This window comes from Hypanus sabinus, chromosome 10 (genome assembly GCF_030144855.1).
Source record: "Hypanus sabinus isolate sHypSab1 chromosome 10, sHypSab1.hap1, whole genome shotgun sequence".
Classification (NCBI taxonomy): Eukaryota; Metazoa; Chordata; class Chondrichthyes; order Myliobatiformes; family Dasyatidae; genus Hypanus; species Hypanus sabinus.
The window spans coordinates 124,932,399-124,959,810 of NC_082715.1; the positions used below are offsets into that span (position 1 = coordinate 124,932,399).

The 27,412-nt window shown below is 43.2% G+C and overlaps 1 protein-coding gene across 1 annotated transcript in view; it reads left to right on the top strand.

Annotated features, from left to right (window-relative positions):
• anapc1 (anaphase promoting complex subunit 1) overlaps positions 1 to 27,412 on the top strand; it is a 235,295-nt gene that overhangs the window by 121,015 nt on the left and 86,868 nt on the right. Inside the window, exons 28-29 of the mRNA XM_059982885.1 lie at positions 10,668 to 10,939; positions 21,977 to 22,211. Coding sequence (XP_059838868.1) covers positions 10,668 to 10,939; positions 21,977 to 22,211 — 507 coding nt within the window. The remainder of the gene's footprint in view (positions 1 to 10,667; positions 10,940 to 21,976; positions 22,212 to 27,412) is intronic.

The window sequence follows — 27,412 nt, forward strand, 5'->3', positions numbered from 1 at the left end:
TTGTTATTCTGGTTTCTGCCTCCTTCCTTTACAATGCTGATGAAGGGTTCCGGCCCGAAGCATCAACTGTTTATTTCCCTCCATCAGTGCTGCCTGACTTGCTCAGTTCCAGCACTTTTTCTGTGTTGCTCAAGAGTTCCAACACCTGCAGGATCTCTCGTGTGTATGTAATTATGATTAGTGCTTTAATAGTTGGATGAAGAACAAAATGGTTGAACAGAAGTAGCTGTTCTCAGTGCTGGTGATGTGGGACTTATGGTTTCCTTACCACTTGCCCAATCATGGCTGCAAAGATGCGGAATGGCCCAGATGTTGCCTTGTGGCAGCACCTCCTATATGTTCGACCGGGGGTGGCGAGGGATGTGCTTGTGATGTACTGCGCAGAGGTCACTACTCTCTTCTGTTCCAGTACATTCGAAATGTTGTACCAGACCTTGATGCAGCCACTCATGATACTTTCAACAGTGCATCTGTCGAAGTTTGTTGGAGTATTCAATGCCAAGCCAAGCCTCCTTAACCTCTTAAGAAGGTAAAAACTTTGGTGTGCTTTCCTTATGTCATCTCATATGTTAACACCCAAGAACTTAAAGCTGATGACTCTCGACTTTTAATCCCCCAATGTAAGCTGGTGCATTTTTGACCACCTTTCCCCTCCTGAAGTTAGCAGTCAGTTCTGTAGTCTTGCTGACATTCAGCAAGAGCTTGATTTACCCTCAACTGAGTAACCCACCTCGCTCGGGTAAGTCAACTCACCACCACCTATCATTTATCCAACAGTGGCAGTGTCATCCGCAAATTTGAAGATGGCATTGGAGCTGTGCTTACCCACATAATGGTGAGTGTGTCGAAGCACGCATCTGTGCTCATTGTTCGTGAGGAGATGTTGTTACCAGCCCTCACTGGCTGAGGTCAAATGATGATGAAGTCAAATATCCAAAAGTCTTGGGTCTTGGTGCATGATGATGAGTTTTGATGGGATGATTATGCTGGATGCCAAACTGTAGTCTTATGAATAGCAGCCTGACGTATGAGTTGACCAGATGGTCCCGAGCAGAATGAAGAAATCACATCTTGACCTGTTGTGGCAGTAGGCAAATTGGAGTAGATTTAGGTCATCTCTGAGGCAGAGGTTGACCTGCACCATAACCAATCTCTCGGAGCACTTCATACAGTTGATGTAAGAACTACCAGATGGTAGTTATTGAGGCAGATCGCTTCTCTTCTCACCTGTACAATAGATACCTGTTGAAGCAGGTGGAAACCTCAGACTACAGAGGCAAGAGGTTGACTAAGTCTATAGATACTCCAGCCAGGTGGTCCATACAGATCTATAGCACCGGCCAGGACCAGACGCCTTTAAAGGATTCACCCTCTTGAAGGATGCTCAGATGTCGGCCTTGGAGACTGAAATTATAGATTCATCCAGAGATGTGGGGACTTGGATGAGTAGTTCTCCCGATGAAAGCATGCCTAAAAGGCATTGAGCTCATGTGGGAGAGATGAGTTGTTGCCACTTGTGCTACCTGTAAGTTACATTTTGCAGGCCCTGCCACAGATGTCAAGTGTCCCATCTGCGATTGAAGTATAGTCCAAGATCACCTCTTTGTGCTTGCAGTGACGTTCTGGAGGTCATACATGGATTTCTCATACGACTCCAGGTTGCCAGGCCAAAGTGCCACAGATCTAGCCCTCAGCAGATTGCCATCTTGCTGGTTCGTCTCGGGCTTCTGATAGGGGAGGACTCAGGATACTTATATAGGTACACATTCATCCATACATGTCCTTATGAAGTTAGTGATGAATGTCGGATATTCATTTAGGTCCACTGGCGAATACTTCAACATGGGCCAGTCCACCAGCTCAAAGTATTCCCTAAAGTGTGGCTCTGGTTTTGCTTTCTGGCTATCTTCACCAGTGCTGTTTAAAACATCACCATCCCTTCCAGAACATGACTTTTTATATAATTCAGGCAAATCCTGAGAAGTACGTGAGTTTGGAAGAGAGGGAACAGAACCTTGTGAAAGATCTTCGCACGAAACAGCGACTGTTTATTTCCCTCATAGACGCTGCCCGGGTTCCTCCTGAGTTTCGTGTGTGTTGGACCTTAATGTGTTTTGTGGTTTATGTGACTTCCTTTCCCAAGCATTACAACTTACTGAAGTGAGTAATAGTGATGGTCCAGCAAAGATGACAATCATAGTCCAACAGCACGAGAGAGAAGTTGTGTTTGTGCAGTTCCATCCACTTGTTCAGGGCATCCCAGACTTCATAGAAAACAACACACTTTTATTTTTAATGCACTGTTGTGGTACTGGCATTAGAGCCAGTCTAAACGAGATTCACTCAACTAATTTTTGAGATGAGAGGGTGAGCATTCTGTTGTGGGCAATGTTACAGTAGTCATGGGGGACTTCAATATGCAGGTAGATTGGGAAAATCAGGTTGGTGCTGGATTCCAGAAGGGGAATTTCTGGAATGCCTACAAGATGGCTTTTTAGAGCAGCTCGGGGTTGAGCCCACTACAAGATCAGAAATTCCGGAATGGGTGTGGTGCAATGAACCAGAATTGATTAGACAGCTTAAGGTAAAGGAACCCTTAGGAGTAAGTGATCATAATATGATCAAATTCACCCTGAAGTTTGAGGAGAAGAGGAAGCTGAAGTCAGATGTATCAGTATTACTGTGGAGTAAAGCGAATTACAGAGGCATGACAGAGGAGTTGGCCAGAATCGATTGGAAATGAGCACTGGCAGGGATGATGGCAGAGCAGCAATGGCTGGAATTTCTGGAAGCAATTAGGAAGGCACAGAATATATACATCCTAAAGAGGAAAAAGTATTCTATAAGAAGGATAACTCAACCGTAGTAAAGCCTACATAAAAGCTAAAGAGAGGGCATAAAATAGAGCAAAAATTAGTGGGAAGTTAGAAGATTGGGAATCTTTTTTAAAAGCGACAGAAGGCAACTAAAAAAACCATTAAGAAGGTAAAGATGGAATATGAAAGTAAGCTGGCATATAATGTTAAAGAGGATACCGAAAGTTTCTTCAGACCCATAAAGTGTAAAAGAGAGACGGGAGTGGATATCAGACCGCTGGAAAACAATGCCGGAGGACATAGTAATGAGGGAACCACAAAATAGAGGATGAACTGAATAAGCATTTTCCGTCAGTCTTCATTAAGGAAGCCCGTAGCAGGATGGTGGAAATTTCAGGTGCCAAGGTGCATGAAGTGTGTGAAGTTACCATAACTAGAGAGAAGGTTCTTGGGCAACTGGAAGTAGGTAAGTCACCTGGACCAGATGGTGCACACCAGAGTTCTGAAAGAGGTGGCTGAAGAAATTGTGGAGGAATTGGTAATGATCTTTCAAGAATCACTAGATTCTAGAATGGTTCCCGAAGACTGAAAATTTCAAATGTCACTCCACTCTTTAACGATGGAGAGAGGCAGAAGAAAGGAAAGTACTGTATAGACCAGTTAATCTGAACCTCAGTGGTCAGGAAGGTGTTGGAGTTGATGGTTAAGGATGTGATTTCAGGGTGCAGTGGCTGATTGGCAGGAGGCAAAGAGTGGGAATAAAGGGAGCCTTTTCTGACTAGCTTCCAGTAACTAGTGGTTTTCCACAAGGGTCAGTGCTGGGACTGATTCTTTTTATGTGATGTTTCAGTGATGTAGATGATGGAATTGATGGCCTTGTTGCAAAGTTTGCCGATGATATGAGGGTTGGTGGAGGGGCAGGTAGTTTTGAGGAAGTAGAGGAGGACTTAGATTAAGAGAATGGGCAAAGAAATGGCAGATGGAATACGGTGTCAGAAAGTGTATGGTCATGCAATTTGCTTGGAGAAGTGAAAGGGTTGACAATTTTCTAAATGGATAAGAAATACAAAAAGCTGAGGTGCAAAGGGCCTTGGAAGTCCTTGTGCAGGATTTCCTAAAGGTTAGTTTCCAGGTTGAGTCTGTGGTGAGGAAGGCAAATGCAATGTTAGCAATCATTTGAAAAGGACTAGAATCTAAAATCAAGTATGTAATGTTGAAGCAATGAAAAGCACTGGTAAGGCCTGAATTAGAGTATTGTGAGCAGGTCTGTGCCCCTATCTGAGAATGGATATGCTGAAACTGAGGGTTCAAAGGGGGTTCAAGGAAATTATTCCAGGATTGAATGGCTCGTAATCTGAAGAGCATTGGATGGCTCTGGGCCTGTATATACAAGCATTCAGAAGAATGAGGGGGACCTCATTAAAACCTATTGAATGGTGAAAGGCCTTGATAGAGTGGATGTAGAGAGAATGTTTCATTTGGTGGGAGAGTCTAAGACCAGAGGACACAGCCTCAGAATAGAGGGATGTCCTTTTCGAACAGAGATAAAGAGGAGTTTCTTTAGCCAGAGGGTACTGAATCTGTGGAATTCTTTGCCACAGGCAGCTGTGAAGGCCACCTTTATGTATATTTAAGGCAGAGATTGATAGATTTTTGATTGATCAGGACATGAAGGGATAAGGGGAGAAGGCAGGAAACTGGGGCTGAGAGGAAAATTGGATAAGCCATGATGAACTGTGGGACTCGATAGGCCAAATGGCCTAATTCTTCTCCTATATCGTATGGTCTTATGTTCTAAAGAAATTGGATCTATAGAGTTTGAAGTTTAGGTAATCCTACAGAAATATGTAAGATTCTTTTGGGATCCCGTTGGTGAATTTCTAATTAAAGGATGAAGTTAGGATACTGTCATTTACACCACCTTTTTCAAATTGTAATGACACTCTAGAATTCTCTGACCTGTGTAGGCTGAATCATTGGGGGAATTTAATGAGGAAGTCGATAGATTTTTGAAAGATTATGGATTTGAGGGATGCAGGGATCTGGCACAGAAGAGGAGATAAGGCCTAAGACCATGATCATTTTGAATGGGAGGGCAAGTTTGAGCGATTCTGTGGCCCAATCATGCCTCTGTTTTCTTGTTTTTTAAGTGCTGTTGAAACTGGAGCACCAATGTCATTTAGGTATGTGACCAAAGTTATGATGAATTGTACTGAATGGGGGATAAATATTAGCTAGAAAATCAGGCATCTTTTATGAGACATAGGAGAGTCTAAAGTTCAAGGAGACAGACTCAGAATACGAGATATCTCTTAGGAAATGAGATGAGGAGGAATGTTTTCAATCAGAGGGTGTTGAATTTGTGGAATGTGTTGCTGCAGAGTGCTGAGGAGGTCAGTTTACTGGGGTGTTGAAGGCAGAGATTGATAGGCTCTTCATTGATTAAGGGGTTAAGGTTGACAGTGAAAAGTCAGAAGAAGATGGTTGAAAAATAGTTATGTTTAAATGGCAGAGGAGACACAGTGTGCCAAATGGCCTCATTCTCTTCCTGTATCTCATGGCTTTATGCCATCTGAGAAGAGAGATAGAATAACAATGAAATGCCTCACCTAAAAGCTGCTGGATTCCCTTGAGCACCAGCATTGCTCTGATTGTCACCCTGGATCACATGGTCAAGCTGCAGCAGTGAGTCATGAAGCCACCATTTTCACAATCACTTGTCAAGAGAATCATTAGACCACAGTCAGCAGCTGTTGGCTCAGTTTAACAAGGACTCCAACCGAATGGGTGACCGTGGTTTTCAACAATCTGGGATTGCGGCCAATCCAGATTAAGGCAAGAAACACAAAGAGTGCTATAACCAAGTTAGACGTCCTAAATGAATAGTTTCTGCTCTCAGCATCTATGCCATTATGTGAAGAACAGTTACTGCAGAGTTTGGTGTATTATATCTGTTGTACTGAGTCTGACCATCCTGAAAGATTGGTCACAGTTTACACAATGACCGAGTGTTGTCAGAGTACAAAGTTTAAAATCTATTGCAGTAAAACTTTGCCTGATTTTGTCACTTTCTTCGACCTCTTGCTCAAATATCAAGTTTTTTTGCACTATTTAGAATTTTTCCAATTCTCATACAGTCGGCCCTCCTTATCCGTGAATTAAGCATGCACGAATTCAACCATCCACGAATCGCGAAAACCTGGAAGTGCTCTTCCAGCACTTGTTGTTCGAGAATGTACAGACTTTTTTTCTTGTCATTATTCCCTAAACAGTATAACAACTATTTTACATAGCATTTACATTGTATTAGGTATTATAAGTAATCTAGAGATGATTTAAAGTATACAGGAGGATGTGCGTGGGTTATCGTGGATCGGGATAAAAAAAAAATCAGAAGTTCTCTTACTCAGTAAGTCGGAACAGGTATATCCGGTATTATTTAACGTCAGTTAGTCAAACGTTTGTCTTAGTGTATAGTATATATTTTACCTTTCTATGCGTATAAAACAGAACGTATGTTTCAGCGCCGGGCTCGGGAACTTCTTCCCGAGTTCGATCTAGTGACAGATCGCTATCAAGTGCACTCTCCACCGTGCCGGGTTGACGTGCGGATCAAAAAACTAAAACCCAATAATTAAACCACTGCGTTGCTTAGTAGTAATTGTAGCTTTCATTGGGGCAGAGCCTTTCTCACTTTATCCTTTAAAATTGTTCTGATCGTTGACCAACTGTAGCCTAACGCTTTTCCAATGACCGATGGCGTTTCACCTCTTTCCAATCGCTTTATTATTTCCACTTTATTTTCAATCGCGATCGTGATTATTTTCGTGAACAGAAACACTGCGTATTCAGAGTTTTGACGCTGGGTCCTAATGTCCACCGCACTGAGACTGGTTAAATAAGGTCTGGGGTCCCAACGGGTCCTAAGATCCACCACATTGAGACAGGTTTGATACGGGACTTGAGCAACCGTGAATTTTGGTATCCGTGGGGGGTCCCGGAACCAATTCCCCGCGGACAAGGAGGGCCGACTGTATTATCAACTTTTGTGATAGATGGCCTTGTGATGTTTATGCTAAATTAAAGACAATTTGTGCTGCAGATTCCAGGGATTTGATTAGGGTTATTGCATATTGCCTTGTTACAACTATCAGTCTTTTCTTTCATTGCATCATTTTGGGTATGATTCCTTCCTGGCTTCCAAAATTTGTAGAGCAAAGAGCTGATATAATTATACTAGTGGTGTACTTCAGATATTTAATATGTTCCATGTTGATTCTAGCTGTTCATGTTGTACTTAGATAATATAAAGCACATTCTGTCACTGTATATACTTACGTTAAATATAATTGAAGTATAATTAAGAATCTTTGCACACTTTGTACTGGTGAGTTTTCTGAACTGCTACAATTATCTAAGATAAAGACAGAAAAAGATGGAAACACTCAGCAAGTCAGCCGGCGTCTCTGTGGGGGGGAAAAATGTTAATATTTTAGGTCAGAACTGGAAAAGAGAGGTTAAACAAGATAGTTTTAAGAAGGAAGGAATAGTAGGACAGAGTGTACTAGGTCAAATGAGAACAACTTGGCTGATATAATTCCAGTAGTTGACAGTGTACTGGACAGATCACAGTCTCATGGACTCTGGGTTTATTTGATCACAGTCCAACCTCCTCAGAGCCATTAGGCAGGTTGCAGGCATACGTAGCTGGCCTGTACTCTGCCCAATTCTGCCCTTTTCAGCGGACTACAATCATCGCGAGTGGTTGATCTTTTGGCTAAGGCAGTACGAGGTTTAAAAAAGGGTCCAGGACTTTTTGGGACTTTTCAGCAGCCTGTAATCCTCACAATCTATTAGGCACCTGGCAAAGACCAGCAAAAAAAGAAGCAATGTGCAAGCAGAGTGGCCATTGTTGGAGTGGACAGTGTTAAAGTGGTCAGGCTTTGGCTCAGCAGGCTTGCATGAGAACAGGCAGAGGCTGTAAGTAGGTTTCTAATTTCTTTCCTCTCCTTCTTTGTCTGTTACTACATGGCTATGCAGTGAGAATGGATCCAGGATTATTGGCATGTTCTTCGTGTGAGATGTGGGGACTCTGGGAGACCTCCAGTCTCCTTGATAACTACATCTGCAAGAAGTGCATCGAGCTGCAGCTCCTTCGAGACCATGTTAAGGAACTGGAACTGCAGCTGTATGACCTTCGAATTGTGTGGGAGAATGAGGAGATGATAGATATGAGCTAGTTGGTGGAGGCAGGTACCTGTGTGACTGTCAGGAGAGGGAAAGGGAATAGGCAGACAGGGCTGAGTATCCTTGTAGCCATTCCCTTCAGTAATAAGTATACCACTTTAGACACTGAGTCTGAGTCTGAAGGGAAGGGAGGAGAAGAGGAGTGCAGGAGTGATAAGGTCTTCCACAGTTAGAAGAGCAGACGGGTTTCTGTGGATGTGAAAGAAACACCTGGATGGTATGTTGCCTCCCAGTTGCCAGAGTCAGGGATAAGCCCATAAGATATAGGAGAGGAATTAGGCCATTTGGCCCATCAAGTCTGCTCCGCCATTCAATCATGGCTGATCCTTCTCTCCCATCCTCAGCCCCACTCTCCGTAACCTTTGATGCCATGTCCAATCAAGAACCTATCAAGCTCTGCCTTAAATACATCCAACGACCTGGTCGCCATCGCTGCCTGTGGTATCAAATTCACCACCCTCTGGCTAAAGAAATTTCTCTGCATCTCTGTTTTAAATGGGTGATGAACGCAGGACTGAAAGTATTATATTTGAATGCACACAGTATACAGAATAAGGCAGATGATATTTATCAGGTATGATGTTATGGGCATCACTGAGTCATGGCTGAAAGATCATAGTTCGGAGCTTATCATCTAAGGATGTATATTGTATCGAAAATATGGGCAGGTAGGCAGAGGGCATGGGGTGGCTCTGTTGGTAAAAAATGAAACCAAATCTTTAGGAAGCAGTGCCATAATATTGGAAGATGTAGAGTCCTTGTAGGTAGAGTTAAGAAATTGCAAGGGTAAAAAGACCCTGATGGGAGTTACATACAGGCCTCTGAACAGTAGCCAGATGTGGGCTACAAATTACAAACGGGAGATAGAAAAGGCATGCAAAAAGGGCAATGTTACGATAATCAAGGGGGATTTCATTATTTAGATAGATTGGGAAAATCAGGCTGATGCTGGATCCCGGGAGATGGAAATTGTAGAATGTTTTAAGAGATTTTTTTTCAGAGCAGCTTATGGTTGAGGCCACTTGGAGATCAGCTATTCTGGACTGGGCATTGTGTAATGAACCAGATTTGATTAGGGAGCTTAAGGTAAAGGAACCCTGAGGAGACATTGATCATAATATGATAGAATTCACCATGCAGTTGGAGAGTGAGAAGCTAAAGTCAGATGTATCAGTATTAAGTGGAGTAAAGAGAATTACAGAGGCATGTGAGAGGAGCTGGCCAAGATTGACTGGAAGGGGACGCCAGCAGCAGTGGTGGCAGAACAGCAGTGGCTGGAGTTTCTGGGAGCTGTTCCGAAGGCGCAGGGTTAGATGCGTCCCAAATATGAAGAAGTATTCTCAAGGAAGAATGACACCATAATGGCTGACAAGGGAAGTCAAAGATGTCATGAAAACAAAAGAGGGGGCATATAATAAAGCAAAAATTAGTGGGAACTTAGAGGGTTGGGAATTTTTTTAAAAACCAACACAAGGCAACTAAAAAAGCCGTAAGAAGAAAGCAGATGAAATATAAAGGAAGTTTTGGGCCCCTCATCTACTGTGCTGACATTCAGGATGGTCCAGAGGAGGTTAACAAGAATGATTCCATGAGTGAAAGGGTTAATGTGTGAGGGGCATCTGATGGCTTTGGGCCTGCACTCACTGAAGTTTGGAAGAATGAGAGGGGTCTCATTGAAACTTAACGAATATTGAAAAGCCAAGATTGAGTGGATGTGGAGAGAATGTTTCCTACATTGGGGGAGTCTAGGACCAGAAACACAGCCTCAGAACAGAGGGACGTCCATTTACAACAGAGATAAGGTGGAATTTATTTAGCTAGACAGTGGGTAATCTGTGGAATTTATTCTCCTCTGACCTCTCTCGTACACGAGGAACTTTTGTCCACAGAACTGCAGTTTTCTGGATGCTATTGTTCATCACACCAGTCTCTGTAACCTCAAGACTGTTGTGCATGAAAATCCCAGGAGATCAGCAGTTTTTGGAATACTCAAACCATTGCATCTGGCACCAACAGTCATTCCGCGACCAAAGCTACTCAGATCACTTTTACTCCTCTTCCGATGAATATAACAACTGAATCTCATGACCATGTCTGGATGCTTTTATACATTGAGTTGCTGCCACGTGATTGGCTGATTAGATATTTGCATTAATGAGTAAGTGTACCTAATAAAATTGGGTACTGAGTATACTTCAAAGTCAGGATGGCGCACAGTTCGGAAGAGAAACTGCTGGCAGTGGTGTTCCTGTGCATCTTCTGCCCTTATCTTCAATGGTAGGGGTTGCAGGTGATGTTGGAACAGACAGATAATTAATTTTTACGAATTTTGTGCATGATACACATTGTGGTTACTGTGCACCAGTGGTGCAGGAATTGACTGTTTGTGATGGACAGGATGCTAATCAAGTGCGCTGCTCTGTCATGGATGCTGCCAAGTTTCTTCAGTGTTGGAGAGTTTTCCATTACAGTATTATATCAGGGTGTCAAAAATTTGGAAGTTGTGGCTGATCTGCGCTATGTGAATACAGGAATGTTAAATCGAGTTGCCTTGCTGTTCGTTGGTTTAATTGACAATATGCATCATTGTTTCCAATTTATTAGGCCGAGCTCCTCCTCGAAACACGACTGTTGACCTGAACAGTGGCAACATCGACGTGCCCCCCAACATGGCCAGTTGGGCCAGCTTTCATAATGGGGTTGCTGCTGGACTGAAGATTGCCCCGGCTTCCCAGATAGACTCTGCTTGGATCGTGTACAACCGGCAGAAGAACACGGAGCTGACAAACGAGTACGCTGGCTTGCTGATGGCACTGGGCCTCAATGGACACCTGAGCAAACTGACCACAATGAACATTCACGACTACCTCAGTAAGGTAGGTGTTCAGCGCTCAGAAAATATAGCTCGTAATAGCAGCTCCAAAATACTTCAGACGGATTGAAGCAGGAAGATAATACAGTTAGTCCCTGAGTTACGAATGTCCGACTTACGGACAGCTCGTACTTACGAACTGAGGAAGGAGAACGTCATCCGCCATTTTAAGTGGTTGCCGTTGACACCATGTTGAGTGTGTAACTTTGTATTTGGCTTAAATTTTTCTTAGCAAAGATTCATCCTGACCTCCTGACCCCCCCCCCCCCCCACCCCACCATTCTGGTCGGCTGCTGGTGGCACAGTGAGATCAGCACCGGGCTCGAGAACGGAAGTTCCCGAGTTCGATCCAGTGACAGACCAGTCCCATGCCAGGTTGATGTCAATCCAGTGACTCCCGTACCATCCGTGCCGGGTTGATGTTGAGCTCGCAACTCGACCTCGTATAAAAAAACACTGCCACCGCCAGTTTAAATTCCCATGCAGAATATTGTGGAGGATAAAATACCTAAACTCAGCACACCCCCCACTTGTCCCATTTAACCTGTCTCAGTGCAGTGGACTTTAGGACCCGGGGAATTCAGTGCGGTGATCCTTAGGACCCAGCAGAGCTCGGGACCCACCACTCGCAGTGTTTCTGTTCCATTGACGGGAAGTGATCGTGATTGAAAATAAGATGGAAATAATAAAGCGTTTGGAAAGAGGTGAAATGTCATCGGTCATTGGAAAAGCGTTAGGCTACAGTCGGTCAACAATCAGAACAATTTTAAAGGATAAAGTGAGAATAATGGAGCATGTGAAAGGCCCTGCCCCGATGAAAGCTACAATTATTACTAAGCAACGCAGTAGTTTAATTATTGGAATACACACGTTTCTTAAGTGGTTTATATGCATAGAAAGGTAAAATATATACTGTATAGTAAGACAAACATTTGACTAATTGACGCTGAATAATGCCGGATGTACTTGTTCCGACTTACATACAAATCTGACTTAAAGGCGGACTCGGGAATGGAACTCATTCGTAACCCGGGGACTGCCTGTAAAATAGTTAAACAAATCCTGTCCTTGGTTTGAAATTCCCTGTGGCAGGGAACAATTTTCCCAGAGAGGGAAATGGACAATTGACATTTCAGGTCGAGACTGAAAAGCAGAGGGAAGGTAGCTCATGTAAAGAGGTGAAGGAAGATGTGGAGCAAGAGATAGCGAACAATAGGTAATTCCAGGTAAAGAAAGGTTGATAGGCAGAGGATAGGTGGCAGGAAAATTAAAGGTAAATCCAGATGAGGCGGGTTGATAGGCAAAGAGTAGGTGGCAGGACAAGTGGAATTAAAGACAGAGGCCGGGAGGTGATAGGTGGAGGCAACAAAAGAGCTACATATGATGGAATCTCTTCAGGAAGAAAGGTAGAGTATGGAATCAGCTTAGGGAGGGGGCTGGGCAGAAGGGTACAAGAGGAGGAGAGGATCCAGTGGGAGTGAGTGGCTGCTGGGCAGATGAACTGGGTGGAGGAAGGGGAAGAAAGAGTGTGATGGGGTCTGCGGTGTATGTAGGAGAAATTGGATAGATCAGGAAGAGAGGGAAAAGGCATAAAGGGGGAGCAGTTTACCTGAGGATAGGCGTTCAGCATACAAAAAGTATTGTGCATCTTACAATTCCACAGTATTTAAAACTTAAACTGGATGAAGCAATTAAGTCTATGATGAGGTAAATAAATCCTGTCGTTAGTATTTAATTCCTCTTAGTCAAGGAGTTAATATCTTTGTATAATAGTGTTATCTCAGATATTTGCAAGCTGGTGCCTTAAAGTATGACCAGAGCCTGTGAGGCCTTGATTAACATGATCAGCGCACAATGAAGGTTAATGGACTTTTTTTTTCCACGTCTGGATTCTGCTGACTCCGTTAATAACATGTGGAGAACTGATATTGAGAATGTTAATTCCATTCGGGCATCATGAAATATTAGTAATTATTCTGGATTGAAGACTATTCACTAGAAGGCGAGGTTGGATAATCTTAGTTTTTTTTGGAGTTTCAGTGGCAAATGGGCGAATTTATGAAATTATGTTTTTAAAAAAATGAAAAGCACAGATAGGGTAGATAGAGTCTTTTTTTTTCCAGGACGGAAATATCAAATACTAGAGGGCAAGAGTTTAAAGTGAATGGGGGAAGGTTCAAAGGAGATTTGCAATTCAGGTATTTGTACACAAAGGTTGAAAAGAGCAGTCAACGTTTCGGGCCGAGACCCTTCGTCAGTCCCAAAACGTTGACTGCTCCTTTCAACGGATGCTGCCCGACCTGCTGAGTTCATTCAGCTTGTTTGTACGTGTTGATCTGACCACAGCATCTGCAGTGTACTTTGTATTTGTATACAAAGAGTGGTAGGTGTCTGCGATGCGTTAACAGAGGAGTTGGAGGCAGATATGATAGCAACATTTAAAAGACGTTTAGACAGTCACAGGCAAAGAAGGAACAGAAGGATACTGATCTTGTTCAGGCTGGTAGGATGAGTTAGTTTGTCATCATGGTCGGTGCAGGCGTGGTGTGTCGAAGGGCTTGTTCCAGCACTGCTCTCTTTTATGTTCTTATATTTGTCCAAGATGCCTGAGCTTTGACCGGGGACCATTTAGCAACCATGGAGAGAACAGGAAGGACAATGCTCAGCTCTCACACCTCTCACGGTCGCTTAGCCCATAGAAAACCAACCTTAATGGTGGGGAGGATTTGTACGCACTCTTATATACAGTCGATGATCGGAGCCGGAAGACAAAGAGGTGGGGGGGGGGGGGAGATACCAAACCCATCTCAATCCTTTTCCCTACAGGATACTGAACCCTTGTAAAAGGAAAGGAGAAAATTGCCAGAAAAATGGGGTTAGGTTGACAAGCAAGTGAAAGGGGACAAAGTTAAAGTGTGCTTAAAAATCTATAAATTGCTGGATTGTCCCTCAGCTGATTCAGTAAATGTACCTGTGCTGACTTCTGTCTGGCCCTCTGATTTGTGATTTAGTTTTATTTCTTTTGCCGATTTGAGCTGAACCAACACAGTCAACCCTTCTTTAAAACTTGTTTCATTTAACATTATCCTGTAGTAGCTTCTATTTTTGTTTTAGTGGTCTTCAGTTACTTTTTTAATATAGCAATCATGAAATGCTACTTGTTTTTTTCCACTTTGTTTTACCCTTATCTAAAAATAGAAGTTTTCGCAACCTATATAAAGGAATGAAGTTCACTGAGTTTGTGTCTTTTTAGGGGTTTGGTTCTGAAATTTTTTGCCATCTCAAATTAGAAATGTATAATTTAATTAAAAAGCGTAACCAAGCTTTGGACCAGAAAGAAAGTAAACATCCCTTTTCCATGCAGCACACACAAGATGCTGGAGGAACTCAGCAGCCCAGGCAACAGGCCCCTCAAAAAATCTGCCTGGCCTGCTGAGTTCCTCCAGTATTTTATGTGTGTTGCTTGGATTTACAGTGTCTGCAGATTTTCTTGTCCCTCTACCATGATGAGGAAAATTAAAGCTGACATACTGGCCAGCATCTGTGTATTTTTGAAACCAATTGCAAGATGGTTACGGATGAGAAAAATTCCTCGGCTTGCCTTAATTTATCCATCTGGAAAGTCAATCCTGTCGTCTTTGTGACACCGATTCGGATCAGTGTTCTATAGTCTCCCCACCAGCTCATGTGACATCAGTTTAGCAACTGCCCTTTTACCGCTCCCATTCCCACTCAAACATTTCTTCCAGTTGAAGCAGTGGTTTTATTTTGTTCTGACTCCAATTTACCACATTACATTCGCTGCTCACAATTTGGCCTTCTCTGCATTGAAGAAACAAAAAGCAGATTGGCTGACTGCTTTACAGAGCATTTCCATTCTGATATCAAAGGCCATCATGAGCTTCATGTTGTTTGTTGCTTTAATTCTTCATCTCACTCCCAATCTGCCAGTTCCTACACATTGACCCATGTACTTCTGTCTCAGTTTTTTTCTTACCTTGAAGTATTTTTGTTCAAATTATGACGTCTTGAAATTCTTTAGGGTCAAAGACTCATACAGCATGGAAACCCGACCTTTGGCCCAACTTGTCCATGCTGGCAAAGGTGTGTACCTGAAAGCTAATCCCTTTTGCCCACGTTTAGTTTGTATCCCTCTAAACCAGGAGTTCCCAACTTGCGGCCCACGGTCTCCTCAGTTAATGGTAGGGGTCCATGACATAAAAAAGGTTGGGAATCCCTAATCGAAGCCTTTCCTATCCATATAATTAACCAAATGTCTTTTAAATGTCATTGTACCTGCCTTAACTATTTTCCTTTCAACCCAAAACATTGACAATTCTTTCCCTGCTTCTACACTCTACAGCCCTCCCTGCCCCGACCCACACACATGGACGTTGAGCAGGCAGAAGGGATTAGTTTAGTTACACACTTAATTACTTGTTTAATTAATTTGGCATAGCATTATGGGCCAAAGGGCCTGTTCTCGTGCTGTACTATTCTGTGTTTTACTTCACTATGCTGAACCGAGGCTGAGGCTATGGGCCTGATCTGGCTGCTCCGGGCTTCGTGTCTGAGGATTCACTTTTGTTCTAAGTACTACTTTTCTCCTTTAATTGTTTGCACGGTGTGTTTTGTTTTTGCTGTCTGCATCAGTCATATTTTTTGATGGGTTCCCTTGGGTTTCTTGTCTCGTGACTGCCTGTAAGGCGACGAATCTCAAGGTTGTATAATGTATAGATACTTTGAAAATAGATGTACTTTAAACTTCAGAGGAAAAGCTTTGTTACGCTCATCTTGATTAGGATCGGAATTCACTGATGGAATGTGTAGTTGCAGCAGATTCAGTTGTGGCATTCAGCTTGGACTGGATGAGAAGTTATATGGGACTAGAAGGAGAAGGCAGTAGTGTGACTAGTTCAATCACTCTTGTGCAGAACTAGCATGGACAAAGGGCCAAATAACCTCCTGTTCTATACTTCGCCCACATTCTTTGGCTAGCTGAAGCCCATCAATATTGAAAAAGGATCTCGTGCTTTCCTGGCATGTGTGACCAATAAACTCTACTCAGGCTTCCAGCCAGGTACAGGTACCGATTATGTTATAACTCTGCTATCTTCTTCAGGGATGATGCCTAGGCTCATCTAGTCCGGTGGTATTTATACCCCCATAGTCCGTCTTTTCTAATTGGTTCGTCCTCATCCAGTTAGGTTTCACTCTCCCACCTTTTTTCTTGTTTACAGTTCTTACTTGGAGCGAAACATTTGTCTTTGTTAAATATTTTTCCCTCTAGTTTTATTTCAATGGTTTCCGTTACCAGGCAGTCCCCAAAAGCTTTTGTATCATTGAAGTCAATCCTGTGGCCATTGCGAATGCAGCATACTGCTGCTGTCTATTTCTCTGGGTAACCCAAACGGATACAACCACCTGTGCTTCTTGATGCAGGTTTCTGCCATTTGTTCCGTATGGGATCCTGAAGAAATACTTGATTAATACCATCCACAAACCGATAAGGAAGGTCAAGACACCGCTTGTGTAGGTCACAGATGACCTGGGACTCAGGTTGGCTGGCGTTTACAGGATTCCCTGTGAATGTGGAGCTGCAGATATTGACCAGACACAGTGGAAACCTGCATCAAGGAGCACAGGAGGTGTACCCGTTTGGGTTACCCAGAGAAATCAATGGTAGCAGAACACGGCATTCACAATGGCCGTAGGATTGGCTTCAATGGCACAGAACTACTGTGCCGCACCAATGGTTTTTAGGACCACCTGGTCAGGGAAGCCATTGAAATAAAACTAGAGAAAAAGAATGTTAACAAAGACGAAGGTCTGGAATTTGATTGTAAGCAACATGGGAGAGTGGAAACCTGATTGGATGAGGACTAACCAATCAGGAGGGACAGACTATGGGGGTGGGATTGAGGGTACTCATGCCACCGACCAAGACATGCCCAGGCATCATCCCTTATGAAGATGGCAGAGTTTGTCATCGAAATGTCAGTTGCAATCGACAGCTGTACCCGGCTGGAAGCCAAAGAAGAGATCTTCCCCTGTCAATATTATGTAAAATTAATCATTGATCCCCAACCAGCAACAATTATTGTTTTAAAAGAATATTCCAAATGTGCAACTATAATGCTTCTCCCCTGATTCCACACCTGGACACCCTACACTGCCCAAGTTAAGGCAGGTAATTGCACAAATCGTGAGGTTTTGAGAATCTGCATGCTCTGCTCTGAAAGTGAACAAGGAAATGTAACAATTGGGTATGGTTTCACGTTTGCTGTGGACATCAGTGTTCAAGTATCATTCATTTCCTCCAGCACCTATATTGGCTGTGGTTATTTGTTAGCAATCTCAAATTTGTTAAGTTGTGTTTTCTTGTTCAGCGTAGCATCAACCACAATTTGCCTAATAAAAGTCTTTGAGCATTGGTTACCATTTTTCCTTCCAGACACGCTGGGAATTTTTTCTCAGATGATATATTCTTTTCACAAAGACAATCCTATGCTGGTATAAATGTGAAAAGAATAAGAAAGAGTGAACTATGTCAGTAACCATGAAATTGAAACAAGCACAATAATCAAGTTTATGAATGACTGTCATGGAAGACTGTAGGCAGTTCATGTATATTACTCCGCCTGAAGTGATTTCAATATTTATCAGGTACCTTTCAGTATTGCAGAATATTTTTTCCACCCAAGAACCACTGTTGCAACAGCAGTCAGTTAATGCACAGCAAGCTCTGTCAAATAACAGTGTTATAATGACCAGGTAAATTTGTATAACCCTCTCGCCAGGGCTCATACACAGGCTTGTTCCATTCGCTTACTCAGCCACGTGACTCAGCGGTGAGAAGGCCACCTTTCATAAACAATATACGTCTAGGGTCAGTATGGTTTGGGGTTCAACCAAACAAGAAGGTTAGGATGTTCCAATTAAAGAACAGAGGTTGTAGCAAATGCTGTGTAAATACTGTCCATACCCAGTTATCGGTAGTCCAGAAATGACAGATTGTACACCAGCATACAATTATCAAGTATATTTACCAAATTTTCAATTTTAACAAACAGTTACAGAAAAAGAAAAATAAAAGGGCCTGTTACAGTTAAACCAGTCCAATGTGCACATAAACATTGGAGCTCATACTGGAGTATTTGGGGGTGTAACTCTTAGTCAGGTGCTGGACCCACAATCTGCGTGAAAGCACTCACCACGTTCTGAACTCCCCTCAAAGACCATCTTGAATAAACTGGCTGTCTCTCTCAGGAGTACTGGCCGTTCGTTAGCACAAAGCACTTATTGTAACGGGGACTCTCCTTCCAACAGCATCCTGCGACATCTTCCCTTGTGCCTGTGCCCCGCTCTGCAGCTCCCACCAAAAGACCCCAACCAGTCTACTGTCCTTCAGAAAACTCTTCCCCACAGCTCTCTGGAACCTTCTCTCACATCCCACAATCCTGATTGGCTGATTCACATTCCTAAGTTGGATAAATGGGTCCTTATCTTAGCCAAAGCACACTGCTTTTACAGAAAACTGCTAATATAAAGTCCCTCACAGCATAGCCGTAGATATCTTAACCAGAACATTACACTTGTATTTTGTATTGTGGACTAAATATTGACTTGGATATGGGATAACTGTCCTATCATTTTCAGAGTTGTTCCACATGTTTTAAACTCACCAAAGAGATCGGAAGGAGTGTTGATGTGAAAGACAATGTCTCTGGCAGGACAATGCCCCTCACTGCTGCCCCAGTGAGTCATGCTAGATCTTTGCATGAAGTTTCTGAAGCAGAACTTGAACCCACAACCTTCCAACACAAAGCAAAAGTGTAACCCATTGAACTGTGCCAGTAACTATGAAATTGAAACAGGCACAGAGCAATGAAGTTTACAAATGACTTTGGTGGAAGACCGTAGGCAGTTCGTATACATTACAACATCTCAAGTGATTTAAATTCCATCTGATAATGCAGGAGATATTAACAAGTGCTTTATTTGCACTGCTGACGAACATTACCTTTGTGAGCGTGTTGGCATGCATACCATTGTTTTGAAACTATTTTTCCTCTCCCTGCCAGCACTGCAGTTTCTCTACAACCTTTTATTCTGCATTGTTACTGATTTCCCTTGTGCTACCTCAATGCACTGTTGTAATGAAATGACTGTAAGAAAGGCATGCAGAACAAAGATTTTCACTGTACATGTGGCAGTGATAAATTGGCACATAATACTTCAGTTGTGCTAACGCAGTTAAATTTACCACATTTCCCAATCGCATAGAATACCGTCACCAACTTGCGCTAGAACTGTAAGGAATGCAAGATGCCTGTGTGTGATTTCCTTTGATGTGGTGTACCCCATACACACCAGCATCCACTTACAAAGTAGTAAGGAGGTCCAAGATGATTATAGACAGGGCTGTGCTGCAGACACACAGACACACATGCATCAACATGCTCACATTCTATGGAAGTGCAGATGCTCTTTCATGCCTCCCCCCACAACACCGCCACCCGCCCCACCACATGCATGAGGACACAAGAGGCTGCAAATGCAAAATGAAACAACCTGCAGGAGGAACTAGATATAATCCGTGGAGGCACAGGAACGGTTGATAGGTTGGGGAACATTGCAGTTCCAACTTGAAACGTCAGCCATCCCTCCTTCATAAATGCAGTGCGACCTGCCGAGTTCCTCCAACTATTTTTTTTAATTACACATGACTCTGCATGTCCACGCCGTTTATCTTGTGCCCCTCGCTCAAAGAGCCCCACATGATCCTCCCTTTCACTTCCTCCTCCCTGCCTGTACGTACTGTTTGAACTCTTCTCCAAGCTGTCTCCTCCAGAATTCCCCATTCCCATTCTTCTGCCAGAGGTTCCCAACCTGGGGTCTGCAGACCCCTTCTTAATGGTATTGGTCCACGATGTTATACAGGTTAGCCCATTCCTTTGCCTCCTTTGCATGCTCTCCTCAGAGCCACTCCAATTTGCAACCCCTCTCGCTTTAGCAGTCCCCAGTGCTACCAGCAACATTGCTCGAAGGCTAGTCCAGACCTTTGGTAGCTCTTCCAGAAAATGTCAGAAGAACCCTCAGCCACTCGCCCACTGCTGCCTGATGTTGGCAGTTTGCTGTCTCTCGTTGCCCTGTGGGCAGCTGATTGTGATGGTGATGGGTGTGATGTAGTGACCTGATTTTCAACTTGAAGGGTCATTATTTAACGCTGAGGGCCTCTATGTTTTCATAAATTCCACTTGTACATTTGTTGCCATTCTCTCGGTAAGTTGAATTGAATCAACTTTATCACTTACATCCTTCGTATACATGAGGGGTAAAAATCTTTATGTTACGTCTCCGTTCAAATGTGCAATGTATAATTATAGTAATTTATAATAAATATTATGTACAACAGGATAGTCAGTATAACATAGAAATACAGTTGCCTCAGCATGAATTAATCAGTCAGATGGCCTGGTGGAAGAAGCTGTCCCGGAGCCTGTTGGTCCTGGCTTTTATGCTGCGGTACCGTTTCCCAGATGGTAGCAGCTGGAACAGTTTGTGGTTGGGGTGACTTAGGTCCCCAATGATCCTCTGGGCCTTTTTACACACCTACCTTTGTAAACGTCCTGAATCATGGGAAGCTCACAACTACAGATGTGCTGGGCTGTCCACACCACTCTCTGCAGAGTCCTGTGATTGAGGGAAGTACAGTTCCCATACTAGGCAGTGATGCAGTCAGTCAGGATGCTCTCAATTGTGCCCCTATAGAAAGTTCTTATAATTTGGGGGGCCATTCCAAACTTCTTCAACCTCCTCTGGTGAAAGAGGCCCTGTTGTGCCTTTTTCACCACACGACGGGAGTGTGCAGACCACGTGAGATCCTCAGTGATGTTTATGCCGAGGTTTAAGCTGTTCATCCTTTCAACCCCAGATCCATTGATGTCTATAGGGGATAGCCTGGGTCTCCATTCCTTTTAATGTCTTAGATTTGGTAACTCAGCAGTATTCAGTGAGGAAGACCATTAGTTTACAGGCTTGAGTATAGTTATAACAGGAAGCTGATAGACATGTCCTTTGGGATGACTACTAATGGAGGCATGGCCAGCCTTGACCACATCATTAGAACAAATAATAAAACCAAAAGCAGGTACAGATTCTCCCCAGGTTTCAATCCTGAGAAATATTCGTATCTTGGAACAGTTTGCAAGTTGGAAGTGCAGCTGCCGGGGAATGTATTTAAAGAAAAACAAGGGCCAACCAAGGGCAATAATTGGTGATATCAGTGTCTTTCACTCAAGTGTTTAGTTATTACCTCAGAGTCCTTCACTGCAGAAGATGGCCACAGCCGCTGGCAAATTTAACCTGGTGGTCTCCCAAACACTCGGGCTATACATAAGTCAGGCATTGTAACTTGAAAAGGACCAGTATTGGTGGGATTGTTGTGCCAAATTGTTACCACCAAGGTCCGCCATCCTTTCGTTGTCTCTTGATTTCAACTGGTTATTGGAAATTCACGAATTACAGATTTATAGTTACTAACTGATCTGGAACTGCATGCTGTTTGTGAAAGAAAGTGGCAGCTTCCCCCATCCATTGCGTGAGGTCGTGTAACATTTGGGCAAAGATATCTGCCCTAGTACCAATGCCTGTTCATATATAATTTAAAAATTCTGACAAATCTACATAAACACTGCATTCCCTCCAAAGTTCCTTGTTCCTAAGGTGTGATACCCACAAACTGCTCACTGTATTCCAGGTGTGGTTTGACTTGCAAGGAAATGTGTTATATAACATTATGCAAACTATGTGACAATAGGTTATTATTTAAGATTGAACGGCCAAGTTGATACGATCTTTCATTGATTCTGTTAAGGTTACTATTTCTGTGAATTTATTGAGTTTGCCCACAAGGCAGTGAATCGCAGGGTTGTATATGGTGACCTATATGTACTTTGATAATGAATTTACTTTGGTAAACCTTTGCAGCATTCTTTCCAGCCTTAAAATAAGACGTTTTTCCTTGTGTTTTTGGCAGGGCCATGAGATGACCAGCATTGGACTGCTGCTTGGAATTTCAGCTGCAAAACTCGGCACAATGGATATCTCGGTCACACGGCTTCTGAGCATTCACATTCCTGCTCTGCTACCTCCAACCTCAACCGAGTTGGACGTCCCCCACAACTTGCAGGTTGCCGCTGTAATGGGTGTTGGGCTTGTGTACCAAGGTACTGCCCACAGGCATATTGCTGAAGTCCTTCTGGCAGAAATAGGTGAGATTTCTTCAACTTTGGACTGAAAAAAAAGGTAAATGAAGAGTAATGGCAGTTGTCTTCAGTTGATATTGCTTGTCGGTAGAGCACAAACCACTCGAGATGTTCATAATTCAAGCTGTCATTCACAAAGTGTAGTGAGTGTACTTCATTTTATGGCAAGATATCCTTTACACTGAGAGGTTAAGGGGCACCATCAATTTTTCAAACGTGAGCAGAGCAACATAAATTTTGGGACAGGCGGCTTGCTGAAATGCCCAGTGACCTGCTTAGATCTGCCAGCTTTTACACACTTGGCAGATTCTTGGGACTGTCAGCCACAGACTGAAATAGTGCTCTCCACTCTGACCTCAGAACAGGGCAGCACACGTATCCACTGAGCATGTGCAAGGTTTGACCTGCTGCAAGCACAGCAGCCCCATTCAAATCAGTGGGAAGAAACATCTGTCCATGAGGTCTTACTGATTTAATTCAGTTCATGGAAATGTATTAGTTTTTGTGTTTTGCTTTTTATTTAAACCATTTGCAGTTTTAAAAAATCCACAGTGTGCTAGCATTTACCTTCCTATGCGTCTGGGAAAGGGTCCTCTCTGGCTGTAAGGCTGTAAGGACAGCCAGAGACTTGCTTTGAGTCACTTCAATGAACTGGGAGCCAGCCTCCTAATCTTGGCACTGGATTAAGCTGCCAATTCGTTTGTGGAGAAGTCAATAACTTTCTAAGTTGTAATATGAGTCAACCTTGGGTGGTTCTAATTTTTGCATGGGAGTGTTGATATGCTCTTTTGTAAGAAACTAAGTTGCAATATTTTCACATCTTACTTTGAAGCACAGGAGGAGGCCAATAAGCCCATCAAGTCTATGTCACCTCTCAGAGCACTCCGATCATTCTTATTCCCTGAAAATACACACACACACACACACACACACACACACTCTCTCTCTCTCTCTCTCTCTCTCACTGTCACCCTCTCACTCTCTCACCCCTCATTGTCTCTCTCACATATTCTCTCTCATTCTCCCTTTCTCTCTCTCTCTCATTCTCCCATTCTCTCTCTCTCTCATTCTCCCATTCTCTCTCTCTCTCTCATCCTCTCTTTCTCTTTGTCTGTTATGTCCATTAGTTTCCCTTTGATTAATCAACCAGCCGGCATGACTTTAGGATATGTGAGGAACCAGACCACCGGGGGATGTATCTGCTTTATTTTAAATCCCATTAACATTTCACTACAGATCTCTTCAGCATTTTAGCTAATGTAAACATGAGGTTATACAAATTTCTGCACCCATATTCTAATCTGCTTCTTAACCTGCCACCTCCCTCGACTGACTCCCAATTAAATAGCATCCTAGCCTTAAAACCTCTTGCTTTCAAATCCATCCTTGACCTTAGCTCTTCCTGTCCCACTAATCACTAACCCTTAATCTCCCCCCAATTATTTGTGTTTCTCCACTTTTGGTATCTTGGGCTTCCCAACAGATGGTGAGTCAAGTTCGGAAGTGAGGTCATTATTTCATTAAGATGGACCAGATTTGGATGGTTGAGCTCACTTAATGATAAGTTGTGCATCTTCCGCTCCAAAGCATGTTTCTTTTTTTAGTTAGCTTTGTAGTGGCCTTGTTTACTGATTCCTTTTAACCTTTAGCAAGCAGAGTAATTTTTTGGAAATAACAGAGGATTATATCATTTATATGGTAGAGCAAAATTTCCATTCTCGAGAACATCTTTGCAGTGTTAAACTGTTGTGGCAAGTTAAATAAAGATTGGAAATAACTCGGAAAATATGTAGCTTGGATTGTTGATGGTTGGGTTGAGTTGTTCTCTGATCTTGGCAATCCATTTGCAACCGTTTTATCACCATACAAGGAAACATCTTTAGTGCACTGTTCACTTGTGGTGTGTCCTCTGAATGCTTGGCTTTTATATACTTCTCAGTCAGTTGATTGGTTGTCATTATGGAAACTCAACTGGGCATCAGTGAAAGTCAAAGCGCCAGCAAACGTGTGGCATGCAAGAGAGTTCATAGAAGCACGGTTTAATGTTAACAAGTCTATAAGCAGACGTGTAGACCTCGATCCCATTTATAGAAACATAGAAAATAGGTGCAGGAGTAGACCATTCGGCCCTTCGAGCCTGCACCGCCATTCAGTATGATCATGGCTGATCATCCAACTCAGAACCCTGTACCTGCTTTCTCTCCATACCCCCGATCCCTTTAGCCACAAGGGCCATTTCTAACTTCCTCTTAAATATTCCCAATGAACTGGCCTCAACTGTTTCCTGTGGCAGAGAGTTCCACAGATTCACCACTCTCCGCGTGAAGAAGTTTTTCCTCATCTCGGTCCTAAAAGGCTTCCCCTTTATCCTTAAACTGTGATCCCTTGTTCTGGACTTCCCCAGCATCAGAAACAATCTTCCTGCATCCAGCCTGTCCAATCCCTTTAGAATTTTATACGTTTCAATAAGATCCCCCCCTCAATCTTCTAAATTCCAGCGAATCTAAGCCCAGTCGATCCAGTCTTTCTTCATATGAAAGTCCTGCCATCCCAGGAATCAATCTGGTGAACCTTCTTTGTACTCCCTCTATGGCAAGAATGTCTTTTTTCAGATTAGGGGACCAAAACTGCACACAAGGCTCCAGTTGTGGTCTCACCAAGGCCTTGTACAACTGCAGTAGAACCTCCCTGCTCCTGTGCTCGAACCCTCTTGCTATGAATGCCAACATACCATTCACCTTTTTCACCGCCTGCTGTACCTGCATGCCCACTTTCAATGACTGGTGTACAATGACACCCAGTTCTCGTTGCACCTCCCCTTTTCCCAATCTGTCACCATTCAGATAATAATCTGTTTTCCTGTTCTTGCCACCAAGGTGGATAACCTCACATTTATCCACATTAAATTGCATCTGCCATGAATTTGCCCACTCACCTGACCTATCCAAGTCACCTTGCATCCTCTTAGCATCCTCTTCACAGCTAACACTGCCGCCCAGCTTCGTGTCATCCGCAAACTTGGAGATGCTGCATTTAATTCCCTCATCTAAATCGTTAATATATATTGTAAACAACTGGGGTCCCGGCACTGAGCCTTGCAGGACCCCACTAGTCACTGCCTGCCATTCTGAAAAGGTCCCGTTTATTCCCACTCTTTGCTTCCTGTCTGCCAACCAATTCTCTATCCACATCAATAGCATAACCCCAATACTGGGTGCTTTAAGTTTGCACACTAATCTCCTGTGTGGAACCTTGTCAAAAGCCTTTTGAAAATCCAAATATACCACATCCACTGGTTCTCCCCTATCAACTCTACTAGTTACATCCTCAAAAAATTCTGTAAGATTCATCAGACATGATTTTCCTTTCACAAATCCATGCTGACTTTGTCCAATGATTTCACCGCTTTCCAAATGTGCTGTTATCACATCTTTGATAAACGACTCTAGCATTTTCCCCACCACGGATGTCAGGTATAAGCTAACGCGGGCAAAATTCCAGACAATGCACGAAGTTTGCCACATGGCCAGTCAGCGATGAGACTCCCCCTCACAACATCACAATTGAGTTTCCATAATGACGACCAATCAGTTGACTGATAAGTGTGTGAAAGCCTAGTATTTGGAGGGCACGCCACAAATGATATTTCCTTGTGTGGTGATGAAACGTTTGCAAATGGAGAACAATCCAAACCCAACCTTGAATAGAGATACATTGTGTTAGATTAATATGCTATGAGAGGCTAATCAAGGCACACATTAAATCAAGCCTCCCAGGCAATCTTTGCCCACTGCAGTTCCCCTACCAATAAAGACAAATACGTTAGACCATTGCTCCTTGACATTAACTCTGTGTTTGATACTATGATTCCAAGCAAACACATCTCCAAATCCCCACCTCCTTTGGCAACTGAGTGCTTGACTTTCTGACCAACAGACAGCAATCTGTAACACCTCTGCCACAGTTATTCTCAACTCCAGCGCCCCGTAATGATGCAGATGATGCCCCCATAGTGAGCTATGTTTCAGTGATGACTCAGAGTACAGAAAGGAGATAAACAGCGCAGTGACATGGTGTCATGGCAACAGCTTTTCCCTCAATGTCAGCAAAACAAACAAACTGACCATTGTGCTCAGAAGGGTAGACAGTGCACCTTCTCCTGTTTACATCATCGATGTTGAAGTTGAGAGGGTCGAAAGCTTCACGTTCCTAGGACTGAGCATTTTTAATAGCCTGTCCAGGTCCACCTCATTGATGCCATAGCTGAACACCTCTACTGCCTCAGTAGGCTGAAGAAATTTGGAAATTCCCATTTGACCAATTTTTTATTGATACACCTTAGAGAGCATCCTGTCCAGATAGATTGTGGTTGGTTATGGCATCTAGTTTGTTCAAGGTCACACAAAACTGAAGAGAGTTGTGGACACAGATCAGCACGTCATGGAAACCAGCCTTCCCTCCACGGATCCCTTCTGCACTTGTCACTGCCTTGGTAAAGCAGCCAAGATAATCAAAGATCTTACCCACCCAGTCATTCTCTCTTCTCTCCCGTCCCATTGGGTAGAAGCTACAGAAGACTAAAAGCATATCAGATTCAGTTTATTGTCATTTAGAAACCACAAATGCAATGCAGTTAAAAAATGAGACAATGTTCCTCCAGAATGATATCACAAAAGCATATGACAAAACAGACTACACCAGAAAATCCACGTAACATTTGGCAATCCCCAATCCAGAGTCCGGAGAGGCTGCTGCATATTAATATCATGCTACCGTCTAGCGCGTTCCCCGGAAAGGAGCTCCAAATCCACCAGACAAACAAGACCAAAAACTAAAGCTAGAAGACCTGCACAAGACCACATAATTACAACATATAGTTACAACAGTGCAAACAATAGCATAATTGATAAAAAACAGACTATGGGCACAGTAAAAATATACTACTAGGGTCAAAGTCGTTTTCTGTCCAGCTGTAATACAACCTTTGAATGGTCCCATAAGTTAGACTCCTGATCTCAGTCTGTCCCGCTATAACTTGCACCTTGTAGTGTACTTGCAATGCACTTTCTCTGTAGCTGTAACATTTCATTCTGCACTCAGCTTGGTTCACCTTGTACCCAAACAATAAGACTGATCAAAACCACCACCGACTAATGCATCCTCCACACCCTCACCACCTCTATTTTACCATTTCCTGTTAGAGTCAC